Below are 12723 nucleotides of genomic sequence, written 5' to 3'. Positions count from 1 at the left end.
GAAAAAACAGAAAGAAAAGGTTAGTATATGTTAAAAAAACTTGTACAAATAACATTTTTATGAAGTTTTAGTCCCTCCATTTATCATGTTAGGAAAAACTTGTACAAATAACATTAGATATATTTCATTATTTCATACTCTTCTATGAAGAAAAAAGTTCGACCTTATTCATATTTTTATATTCAATTAGTATAAAGTCTATTCATCATTATTTTCATTAGGTAATGGATATACTTGAACATGGGTCTATATCCGGTTTTTTATTATTTTAATATCATTTAGTTAATTTTAAAAAAATTAAAAATTAAAAAAATATATAATATTATCAAATATTTAAATGTATTTTATAATTATTAATATTATAAAATTAGAAAAAAATTAAATATATCTTAAATTAGAATAAAAATAAACTTTTATAACAATCAAAATATTTATTAATTTTGTAATCGATAAATCAGAGTACAAAAGCAATTATATACCCACATTTTTTTTTAATTCTTATTATATCACTTTTTTTTTCTCTGTGTAAATGATTAAATAGAATGTTATCAAATACTTTTATCTTAAATTAGGGTAATGATATACGTTGATTTCCCTTTACTTATTAAAAAAATTATTTTTGATTTATCTATCTCTATCCATCATATTTTATAAATATATACTTTTCTTTTTTAAAAAAAAAAAAATTGGTTGGTGTTTATCATGTAGTAAGATGAATATTTTAGGTGTCGACACTTTTCATTATGAAATAATTACATCTAGCCTCACTAATTCCTGATTAATATATAGTTGGAAGAAACATAAAATGACTGGTTGTTAACAAGAGTCCCACACTAATCATTAATGAGTGTAATTGTGATATGGTTGCATTGCATTTCATGGTCTTCCCTTATGTGAAAACAAGTACCTTTTAATATTATAATATGATGTAAACTTTACTAAAATAAAATAATTAAATATTATATATAATTAATTATTTAACTTTTAAATAATTTATATATTATTATATTTTAGGATTAAATATGTTTTTAATCACTAAACTTTGACAAAAATTTAAAATTCATTTAATTTGTCAATTTTTGTTATTTTTTGGTTCCCAAATCTTAAAAGTGAATAAATATAAAGGGTGTTTGTTTTAAAGTTTGAAATCCTAAATGACACTAAAATAATCCTTGAAAGTTGAACTCGCTCATTGACAAGTTTGTTTCATAATTTGTTGAATATAAAAATAATCGTTACATTCAATGCAACACTGTGGATATTTTTCGTTGAATGATATTATTCGACCAAACTTATGCTGAAAAAAATTATGTTCAACCAAATTTAACTTTTTCAACTTACATTCAAACATACACATGGTCATTATAACTTAACTATATTAAATTTGTATGATATAACTACATTAAATGTGTCATATAATTAATGTTTCATATTTGAGTTGCTTATACAATTTGAATTTGATATGTTTTAACTTAAATATTAATTCAAAATTATGTTTTAACTTATATATTTCATATCTTAAGTTGGTATAACAAGCTTAATTTCCTATTTAGTAACGATGTAGAGATACTATAGTAAGTAGTTTTTCCTCTTCTTTTTCTTTCAAAATTGAAGACAGTGGCTGTCACTTTCAATGACGTATTCAAATATAAGAGTACAGTAAAAGGTTGGATGATTAATTATGGAACAAGAAACAATGACATGATAAACATCAAGCTTAAAATATTCAAGAAAAAAAATTATATACAGAAGTGAAAATTTATTTTGTATGTGAATTTTACTATTTATTATATTTTAAATTTATGTAAAACTAATTTATTTATTTTCTTATGTCTTATTCTCCCTCAAATAAATATCAAAGATCGATTGTGTTCTCAGCCTTCCTCACATTTCATTTATTTTTCTATAATTTCAAAAAGTCTTTGTTATCTTACTTCTCATTTGTTCTACCTCTAATGAATGACTTCATGCTTGTAATCTTAAATTTATGTCTTCTAAACAATATTTCAAATTTAAATAAAACAACACAAAAATAAATAATATATATACTAATATACATATTAACATATGTAAAATAATAAAAGTCATTACAATAATTAAATTTTAATTAATAAAATATGCGTGTGTTTTCTAGTATATATAAATAGAAATATTGATAAAACATTTTTTTTTTACATTTTCATGCATTATTTGTTAAAAGAAATTATTAATAATTTTGAATATTGTATAATTTATTTCCTATTAAAAAATATGAATTTCCAATTTTTAATAAACTTTAATTAATAGCATAGTACATGTTAAATATATATTAAAAGTTATGCTTTATTTAAGAATTAACATCAAACTATTTTACTGTGATCATTAAAAAATAATGATTATGTTCATCTTAAAGAACATAAATCATTATTACTTTTCTAAACTATAATATTGATATTAGTATCATACTATTAATAAAATACAACTAATGTAAAAACTTTATTCTCTGAACTACTTAATTGCTTTTAATTCTTTTTCTCCACTCACTGACTTTATGCTATTTTACTTTTCCATATAAATCATAGACAACTTTAATTTATAAATGAATGTTAGTTTACACTCTCCCTTCCCAATGGCCTACAATTATAATGATTAAAAAATTCCACCAAAGAGAAAGCAAAAGTATATGGATTGGCAACATATAAGTCTGAGAATCATTATCTTTGAAACCTTTTTCTTAATTTTATATCTATATTTGTAATCATCTTCACCAAGCTGGCCATGCATTATTTCTTCGTAGTCATAATCATTGGCCTACTAGAGAAAAAAAAAATGTCCTTTCATTATCATAAAACCATTCATTATCATACCATATTAAATTAATAACAGAAATCAAGTTTCCATTTTACTACCTACCATACTCTTTAGAATGATTTACAATAATTTTCATGCAACCACTTCACATAGTTTGGTTCTTCCTTAGCTTACTCAGGGATACGATTAATTCATATAACAGTACTTACTATGTCAATTGTTGGATCGAGCATTTAATATTAGGTTAGAAATTAGAGTTATCTAATTCAGATGTAACTATTTCTATTTAAAGTTAAATATACTTTTGATTCCTCAAATTTCAGTGAATTTTGGAATTAATTCATCTTCAAAACTTTATATCAATTTAGTCATTCATCTTTAGAAATTCGTAAGTTTAGTCTTTCTTACCAAATTTTGTTAAGTTTATTTGACATTTGAAACGTAATTTATGGTAACATTTAAGTTAACATTGAAGCGAAAATGTGTCAAATGGTGTAAACAATTCAAATACTATTATGAAATGCGCTTGAAACCTCAGATAAACTTAACAAAATTTGGTTAAAATGACTAAATTCATCTATTTTTTAATATGAAGGACTAAATTTGTCAAAAGTTTTGAAGAGAGACTAATTCCAAATTTCACTGCAACTTAAGGACTAAAAACATATTTAACCCTTCTATTTAAGAAATGTAACAGTCCAAACGTCACAATTCAATACACTCGACCTCCGTCGTGGGATAATTGATGTCACCCGCTGTTTTAATTCTATTCTTAAACACTTCTTTTGGGAAGCATTATTGAAAGCAGAAAGAATTACTTGAAATTTTGCAGTGGATATGACAATTGTTTATGTAGTACAAGTGATTCAGTATATTTGTTGAAAGGAAGAAAAATATCCATCATGTTCATGACACAGAAAGCAACATGGTTAGATCTTATAATAAAGCATTTCATTTTTTGGCATAATTTGTGAGTGCTCTAGCAGCATTTGCAGAAGATGCTGGATTGATGGATTTCCGAATCTTAGAGACATTCCAAGCAGTGTTAACAGCATGTCCTGCACTTGCAAACACATGCTCAGTAGCCTCTCCTGCTTCTTCCCCAAACCTGTTGCCAAAAACATCCTTTTTAGCTAAGGTTACATTTATGAATCCACAACATAGGTCTTAAACTTAGGTTGTGTTTCTTTTTCCCATTTCAGATGTTCAAAACTAACACCCAGTTTCTCAAGCATATTCAATGATGCAGATATTTTTTAACCCTAACAAAAAAAATTTCAATGCACACTTTTATGTTGGTTGAGATTTACCAAGACTATTAGGCTGATATAGATCATTGCAAGGTTTTCCAAATCTTCTCATAAATGTAGTTGCATTCAATATAGTGTCAAGATTCTTTAAACTCACGAAATTGCGATCATGACTTCAATTTAAAACCTTAAATTGACGTGACAAAATGATGAGTCCAGATTCTGGTTTTTTTTGCCGTCTTCTAATACTAAAAAATACTATGCACTGATATTTTAAATATCTTTTTAGTATATTTTAAAACATTAAAATTAATGGTAATCAATATATTATGAAAATACAGTAAAAAAACAAAAAACCAAACCAGCAGAAAATTCAAATTTCAAAATGATATAATGTTAAGTTCATTGCAAATTTAAGCAATATAATAATTATAATAATATTACCTGTTAGAAACCATTCTGGTTGCAGCTTTGGAGGTGGCAGAAAAGGTTTGTTTCTCAGCAGCTTCAGCTGCTTCAAAAACTCTATCTGTGATAGAAAAGATCACAAAATATGAGTTCAATTCATATATAAGATATTAATATTACTTTCAATACAAAATTTTAAAATAATGAATTTATAAGTTTTTTACGTTGCTAAACTTTCAAAATTTTATTCGATACGAGACTTAGACTCACACTTAAATTCTAAACTGTCATCTGTTTGAGAAGTGTTACTTACTAACAGCATCAAGGGAAGCCAATAGCACCTCTCCAGGGAGCATGTTTAGGAATGCCTGTCCTGGTTGGGATTTAAGCACAGGAGTCATAACTGATCCACTCATTATTCCAACACCATCAAGCAAAGATTTGGTTAACTTTTCTGTCACATTTGTCAGCTTTCTCACACTATAATACAAACATGAAAAATAATCCAACTTAGTTTGTATACATACCCTCTTAAAAGCTAACACTGTGTATGAAAATGAAAAATTCTTAGTCAATACTCTAATCCTTAGACATGAACTCGTGACATAGTATAACATGTTTCAATACCGTTTGAGGTTTTCGTTCATTCCACTGTTCTTTGTTGCATCATTCTTCTTGTTCATAGTTTTGTTACCACTGCTCTTTTCTGCAGCACCACTTAGGATCGCTTCCCCTCCTTTATGGACCTGATTTTCATAACAAAAGTTTTTTATGAAAAGCTTAATGATTTATTTGGTTCTTTTCAAATGATGGGAAAACTGAAAAGAACAAAGCATACCTCAAATTTTTATTATGTTAGATTATAAAATAATTTGTACCACATCATTTTGTGTGTTTATCTATCTCTGTCTCTTTATATTCCATTTTAAATGTAAGAGAATTTGTCTATTCAAGTTGGCTTATTAATAATCACGTTAAAATATCAACTACTGAACTGATTCTAAATCTAAATTGGTCTCACATGTATGATTCGCTTCATCATAAACTGGTAAAAGTGTATAGATATATATCAGTTATTGTTGAGTAAAAGTGATTTTGCATTCAAACCTCGATTTGACCAAACGTGATGAAGTATCTTAAAAAAAATTGCGATAAATTTTGCATCTAACTTACTTTTAAGGTAAAGAAATTCAAAAGACAATTCCCTTGAATTCATAATTTTTTTTACCAAAACTAGTTCATTCAATCAAAGTCAATGTTTCAAATATTTATTCAAACCAAAACCAGAGCTGTTTTTTCATTGAATGAAAAAATTATACTGAATTATGCTATTAACCTACTATTAAACTAAACCCATTTCAACATAATCATTTCAAATCAAAATCAATCTTAACCATAATGAAATAATTGTTTTGATAAGTTGAAACAAAAATATTAAAAAATGAATTTTAAGTTAAACTCGATCGATATATAAGATGAGATTTGTATTTATTTATATATTTTAAATTAATTTTATTTCTAGTCAACGTAAAACAGCACACAAAAAAAAATTTAATAAAATTTTATTGTTATTCATCTGATAAACGAAACTCTGAATCCTAAACCATAAACCATAAATAAAACCTGGTTGGTGTAAGCATTGCTGCACATGAAGATACCCTTAACAATTTGACCAGTTCCTCCTGCAATGGCCCTGGCAAGAAAGTGGTTATAATCTTCAACCCTTGGAGCAAAATCCTCCCAATCAAGGTCACTTTTTCTGCTCTTTTCCAACCCAGAAAAGCAACAATGTTCCTTCAGAAAAGAATCCACCATCCCCATCTTCCCATAACACTCTTCTGGAAAAGTCACACCATAGCTCAGAGGCTCACCACCATCTTTCACCGGCAGAGAGAAGAGGTAGTGAAGACCATCCACCTTCACCACCGGCTCGTCCTTCGTCAATGGCCACTGAACACTGTTTCCAACTTTTACAACCGTTGCCAGTGCCACGTTCTGCTCCATCACCCTCATGATTGTGAAGTGCCCCTGACCCAGTTCAATGGCTTCTCCTTCATCCACCAGATGAACTTTGCATCCTGCGATTTGTAGAACCAGTTCTTGTGTTGGGGTTTTGGGTTTCTGCAACTCTTGAAAACCTGCATGGTGCATGGAGTTTTCGAACTGTGGCTTCTCCTTCGAGGCTTGGCAACCCATCTCTCTCTGTTTTTGCTCTGTTTGCTCTGTTTTTTCTTTGGGGTGTTAATGGAGACAGATTTGTCAACAGAAGGGTTTTTTTTTAACGTTGGAGAATGTCTGCATGTCCTTTGTCGAATGAATTGAAAATGGGATTTGTCGGAGGAAAAACCACTGACATTTGTTCCAATATGTATAAAGTTTTTTACTGAACATAGAAATCGAGATAACGATTAGTTTATAAACTGTTTTTCTCTTAACCTTAGTTATCAAGATACACTTTTCAAAAACAAAATTCTGCATGTGCAGTGACACAGTCTGAGTAAGATGAATCATGATACATTTGTGTAGAAAAATGATTTTTTTAAGAATAAATTTTGACAACTTTTTTTTATAAAGTAATGTCTTTTTAAGTGGTTATTTATTTTTTTATTTTTTCACTTTTCTTTATATTTAAAAATCACTTAAACGATAACATTTCATAATATAAAATAAAATTATTAAAATTTAGTAGTTAAAATAGTATTCTTCATTTACTATATTTATAGAAACTGTTTTAAAATTTGTATCAAGATTGTTTGATTAAGAAATATGGAAAGTGATTGGATTTTTTAGGAGTTTAAGAGAGTGACATTAAGTCCATGAAATAAAAAACTGATATCACTTCTAACTAAAGAAAATCTCAAAAATTATATTTATGAGTTTTTCTTTTATAATATAGTGTTTAATTTTATCATTTTTAATCGATGTAAAATTTAGATTCATGTTTAAATTATTTTTAACAATTTTATTTTAAGATCAAGTCTCTTTCGTATGATATATTTTTTTCTGAGTATAGTGTAACCTTTTACTACTAAAATGATATTTAAGATTTTTTAAGGGTATGACACTTATATTATTCTTAATGTAAATCAACATGAATAAACCATAGAAAATGTGATTATTTAATCATTATAGAAGATATTTGTATGAGTGGGAACCTTTTGTGTTTATAGCTTTATTCTGTTCTCTGTGATCGGTGAAAAATGAAGAATATGGTGTGAAGATAATGTAACTTCTGGTGGAAATGGAATGTGTAAGAAAAAAAAGAAAAGAAAAAGGAGAGCTTGTTGAACAATCTACAACAGCATCACAACTTGCTACGATACCAAATACCTTACTACAACATGTATTATTCTTTCCTTTGTCAGTGTTCTGAACTTCTGATGTTCTTTTATTCTGTTTTATCAGTTGTGAATGCATTGTCACAGATTCCAGTTTAATCAATGAAGTTAAGTTTAATAATTGTGTTGAATATTGTGTTAAAAATGCTTTTATCCTTTAACTTTACTAAAAATTAGAATTAGTTTCTTTTTGAAACTTTGATCTAATTTAGTTCCTCAATCTTTTCGATACGATGAATTTAATCATTTTAATCAATTTTTGTTAACTTTATTTGAAGTTTCAAACGCATTTTATGATAGTATTTGACTTAATATTGAAGACAAAATGTGTCAAACGATATAAATAACTCAAATACTATATGAAATGTATTTGAAATGTAAAAAAAACTTATCAAAATTTGGTTAAAAAGATTAAATTCATACATTTTTAAAATTTGAAGACTAAATTGGTCTAAAGTTTTAAAAAATGATTAATTCAAATTTTTATTAAAAGTTAGAGAACAAAAACATATTTAACTTTTTTTTATTAGGATAAATATTTTATAACATGTATTTATTGCTATAGTAATCTCAATTAATTCAAACAAAAAAATATGAGAAAATAATTTACACTAGGGTAGAAGCCTACATTAATAGAATATCACAATAAAATATTAACAATATCTTTTTGGCATATCATAAACATTTATATATCACACAAAAACATTAATAGATCTTATTTTTCTAATATATTGTCTAGTTTCATTAAAATGTGTTAAAAAGAAATTTTTTGTCGCACCAATTCTTATTTAATATTTTTATAATTTTCAGTATTTTTAATGAAAAAATATGTATGGTTTACAATCTTATGTAATACAAACATCCTTTTAAGATTCCCTTTTATCTCTATATTTTTTTATTATCACTTATTATACTTTTTTTTTTTTATTCTTTGCCTTCAATTGCTGTTGCATAATGAATATAATTTTGTTTCTCTGAAAAATACTTTTCTTGTGGTTGGATTTCTAAAGAATGCTTAACTTCAAACATTTCTAAAGAATACTTTATTCTGTATTAAAATTGTAAATCAAAAGCTAAGGTTGATTGAAATTTACGTAGAACTATGTATGTATATGGAAGGCGAATCAAAAAGTTTATTTTTATATTATTGTTTCATTGTATTTAGAGGGAAGGAAAAAAATACTTGCATATATTATATTGGAAATCAAGATTTAGCTATTAGTGCTTTTATTGCAAAAGTTTTTCCATATTTTCAATTTTAGATTATCTGTTGTGTTCAATATATATTTATGGACACTTCACTTATATTGATATTTTAAAATATAATAAAAATAATTTTAAAATATTAACATCAATTTAATATGAATTAATTTTGATTGTATAATTCAGAAATATATTTTAGACGGTGTAATATGAATTAATTTTTGAGTTTACAGATTATATAAAAAATATATTTTTATATGATGTAATCTTAAAATTTAAGAAAAATGTATTTTCGATCCCGTAATCCGAAATATTTTTCATATTTCTAATTTATGCAATTCAAAATCATATTTTAGATTATTTTCAAACAAGATTTTAAATTGTATAATATAAAGTACTTTTTTAGGTCCAAAAACCAATTTTATGTTGTATAATATATAATACAATTGAATTTTACAATATGAAATACAACTTTAAGTTTTGAATTACAACATAAAAAAATTATTGATGATACAAAAAAAAAAAATTATTCTCAACTTATGAACAATTTGAATTTTCCCCACTTGAGGTGCAAGAAGAAGGAATGGAGGTACTAAAAGAAATAATGTCTGCATGAACCCAGATTACTTGAGGCCCTGTATAAGGCCCAACAAAGCAATTTCTCTCTCTTTCCTTTTTTTTTTCTTTTTTCTGTGAGCTGTGTGAGACTGTGTTACTTTATTGTCTTCACTCGCAGCTTGTTCATCATTGGTGAGTGCTGACATTAACATTTTTGCCTACGTTCTTGTTTCTGTTCCTGTTCAATGCTTTCAACTTCTCATTGGTGAATTCGGACTGTGCCATGATTCTGTTTTTTTTTCCCTCTCTCTTCTGCAAGTGCTTGTGACTATTTATGAACACGAAGAGTGCCCAGTATGTTTGCATTAACGCATGCCCTTTTCTTGTTTTCGCCTTTTCAGATTGGATTAAGAGTCAAAGTTTCCGACTTTGAATAATGGTATTGCTGGTTGCACTTGCATTGCTTCTGGGTCTCTTCCTTGCTGTTCTTCTTTTGAACCCACGACACCGCAAATCTGGTTCTGTTCATTATTATGCTGTGATCTATGTCTCGCTATGTGTTTTTGAAATTTTGTGTGCATGTGCTTACTGTGTGTATTTACGTTAATTCTTTGCATCTATTCAGGGCACAAGGGAAAAGCTCAAACCGTTTCAAACAAGGATAAGGTATTTTATTTATTGTAGCTCGGTACTTTTTCTAGCATTTTGTTGTGGATTCTGCTGCTTTTTCCATAGATGATAGATTAGGATAATTAATGAGCTTTGTTCAAGTTACATTTCGGATCTAGTTGAAATTAAGATAAATAAGTATTATAATGTCTTGGTTTCGGTTACTCAAGCACTGGGTGAGGTGGGTTTCTTATGATTTGGTGTCATTGGGTGTTTTGCTCATTGCTCATATCATACTCTGTATGAAGGAAGATTTGTGTTGATGATGACGAAAAGTGCTCGCAAAGTATTCGTTAAAAGTTACATTTATCTTTTCGACCAATAGAAATGTGGCCTGGCTTGTTGTGGGTCCTACAAAGGATTTCACCCAATTACAAGAGTGTGGAAAAGAGTTTCAATGAGAATGGTGTTACATTCCTCCTTGATGATATGACTTTATCTTTTTGGTGGAAGATGTCTTATTTGAGTTGAATACAATGTAAAAGCAAAGACATGACATTTTGGAGGCCTTTTAATCATAATGTGATTCTATGAGTAAAGATCAGAGTTTTCCCAGTTTTTGCTTCAGGATTGAAATTTTGAAATTCAGAGAGGCCCACAAAAGGGGAATTAACATTGGGGGTGCTATTCAGAACCTTTCTTATTGAGTCACCATCTATTCAGCTTAGACTTTCCCTGAAGAAAAATAGGACTCATTTAACATTTTCCTTACCATATTATAGGAGCATGTAGCTAGTTTGGTGAGATAGAAAAATGCTTACTTTGAGCTACATGTTAAACATTGGTCATGGTGAACTAATTTGATTGCACTGGAAGTAAATGTAGCTATTGTTGGGGCTCATACTAACTAGTAAACAAAATTGGGAGGGTTGATTCAAACATAAAACTGTGTTTTTTAGTTGCGTGATAGTTTTGTTATCTAATTGGTATCACGCACTGTATTCTGTATTCTGCTTGTAGGCATCAAAATCCTACAGTAAAACGGAGGTTTCATTGCATAACAAGAGAACAGATTGTTGGATAATCATCAAGAAAAAGGTATGAGCTTTTTATTGATGTTTCACTTTTGGCACCTTATGAATGTGCTACTCCTTTGGTTTAGAACCCAATACTATTTCCATATCAAATCTTATGAGTGTTAATGTGGTTTGAAGTTTGAACCTATAACCTCATACAAAGTATCCAAACCCGTCATCGCTAGCTCAATCATAATGGTTTAACTGAATTAGCTGGTGTTGTTATGATTTGCCATTTTTACCACTTGGACAGATTCATAGTTTGCATTTATTTGGTTTATTCACACTGTAGGTGTATGATGTTACCTCTTATGTGGAAGAACATCCAGGTGGTGATGCCATTCTAGCACATGCTGGAGATGATTCAACTGAAGGATTTTTTGGGTATGCGTTCATTCCTTTTCATGCATTGCGTGCGTATCTGTAATGAAGATATTTGCCTTAATTTATCTATATTTATTATTTGTTTTCTCACTTCACATTTCTTTTTTCTCATATTTGCCTATAGAACATTTCTTCCTTCCTTCTTGGCATGTACCTGGATCAATCATGTTGTATGAACATGTAGAGTTAGATTCATATTATGCATGTCATGAACTGACTGTCATAAAAGCTTAAGCCATTACTTAGGTGAAAGCGCATGAATTGCTTTAGATCTAATAATGTGTATTTCAATATTGAATACAATATAGCGTTTCCTGTTTATTTCATCACATTATCTTGTTAATCTTGGTAGTCTCTGTTGAAGGTTATCTGGTCAATACAAGAGACACTGGTTTTCACTTGTTAATAAATTAATAAACCATGCTAAATAAATATGATTACAGCTACAAACAAAACATCATAGTTGTAACTTTTATGTGTCAAATTCATCATCAACCCATTCCTCATCATGGAAAATAAGTACTTTACATGTTTTTATCTTTGACAGCTCTACCACCTGTTGATCATAAAAGGCTTCTGATATTTTTTTATCAGTTTGCTGCTACCAGTTGTAACTTTTTTTAACATTTGCTTTGCAGACCACAGCACGCAACTCGAGTCTTTGACATGATTGAAGACTTCTACATTGGAGATTTGGAACAATAGCCTAGTCAGTAGTTCTACAATTTTAATGTTCAAGAGATGTATGATTTGAGAATTTCAACATTTTACTCTTTCTTATCTCCCCAAATTTTCACTCCTTGTCTGATCATTCATCTTCATTAGACAGTAATTTAGTTTTGCTGTTGCAATGCATGATTTTGATATAATTGGGCATGAAATCATTTGTATTCTCCTGTCATTGTGAGCGCAGTAAGAGTAAAAACTGAGGCTTCCCCTTCTTTTCATCATTATTTTATCTTAGTTTCTTATCTCTAGCAATTTCCTTTTCCCTGATCTACATTGCTCATTGTTTATTGATATAAATAAATCTCATCATACAAAAATATTAAGCTAAATTAAAATTTTGGTACCTTTATTATGCATGATTTTGTTTTTCTTACTTTA

At 28.2% G+C, this 12723-nt stretch overlaps 2 protein-coding genes across 3 annotated transcripts; one reads left to right on the top strand and one right to left on the bottom strand.

The window, feature by feature from the left end:
- Window positions 1-3588: 3588 nt before the first annotated feature.
- Window positions 3589-6843, bottom strand: LOC114180357 (senescence/dehydration-associated protein At4g35985, chloroplastic-like). Its single transcript, XM_028066660.1, has 5 exons — window positions 6072-6843; window positions 5076-5194; window positions 4762-4928; window positions 4485-4569; window positions 3589-3898 (listed from the first exon to the last, which is right to left on the bottom strand). Exons 1-5 carry the CDS (start codon window positions 6642-6644, stop codon window positions 3742-3744), a joined length of 1101 nt encoding a protein of 366 aa, XP_027922461.1. The 5' UTR covers window positions 6645-6843; the 3' UTR covers window positions 3589-3741.
- A 2829-nt stretch (window positions 6844-9672) lies between these two features.
- On the top strand, window positions 9673-12566 carry LOC114181603 (cytochrome B5-like protein). 2 transcript variants are annotated; one of them, XM_028068105.1, is made up of 6 exons: window positions 9673-9739; window positions 9949-10065; window positions 10173-10213; window positions 11177-11254; window positions 11525-11616; window positions 12255-12566. In XM_028068105.1, the coding sequence occupies exons 2-6, from the start codon at window positions 9984-9986 to the stop codon at window positions 12319-12321; spliced, it is 360 nt and encodes a 119-aa protein (XP_027923906.1). In that variant the 5' UTR covers window positions 9673-9739; window positions 9949-9983; the 3' UTR covers window positions 12322-12566. The 2 variants fall into 2 exon arrangements, with proteins under 2 accessions (XP_027923906.1, XP_027923905.1); XM_028068104.1 differs by having other exon boundaries at window positions 9733-9812.
- Window positions 12567-12723: the final 157 nt, after the last annotated feature.

This window comes from Vigna unguiculata, chromosome 4 (genome assembly GCF_004118075.2).
Source record: "Vigna unguiculata cultivar IT97K-499-35 chromosome 4, ASM411807v1, whole genome shotgun sequence".
NCBI classification, from domain to species: domain Eukaryota; kingdom Viridiplantae; phylum Streptophyta; class Magnoliopsida; order Fabales; family Fabaceae; genus Vigna; species Vigna unguiculata.
The sequence above is the reverse complement of the archived record's forward strand: the minus strand, read 5'-3'. Positions and strand labels throughout refer to the sequence as shown.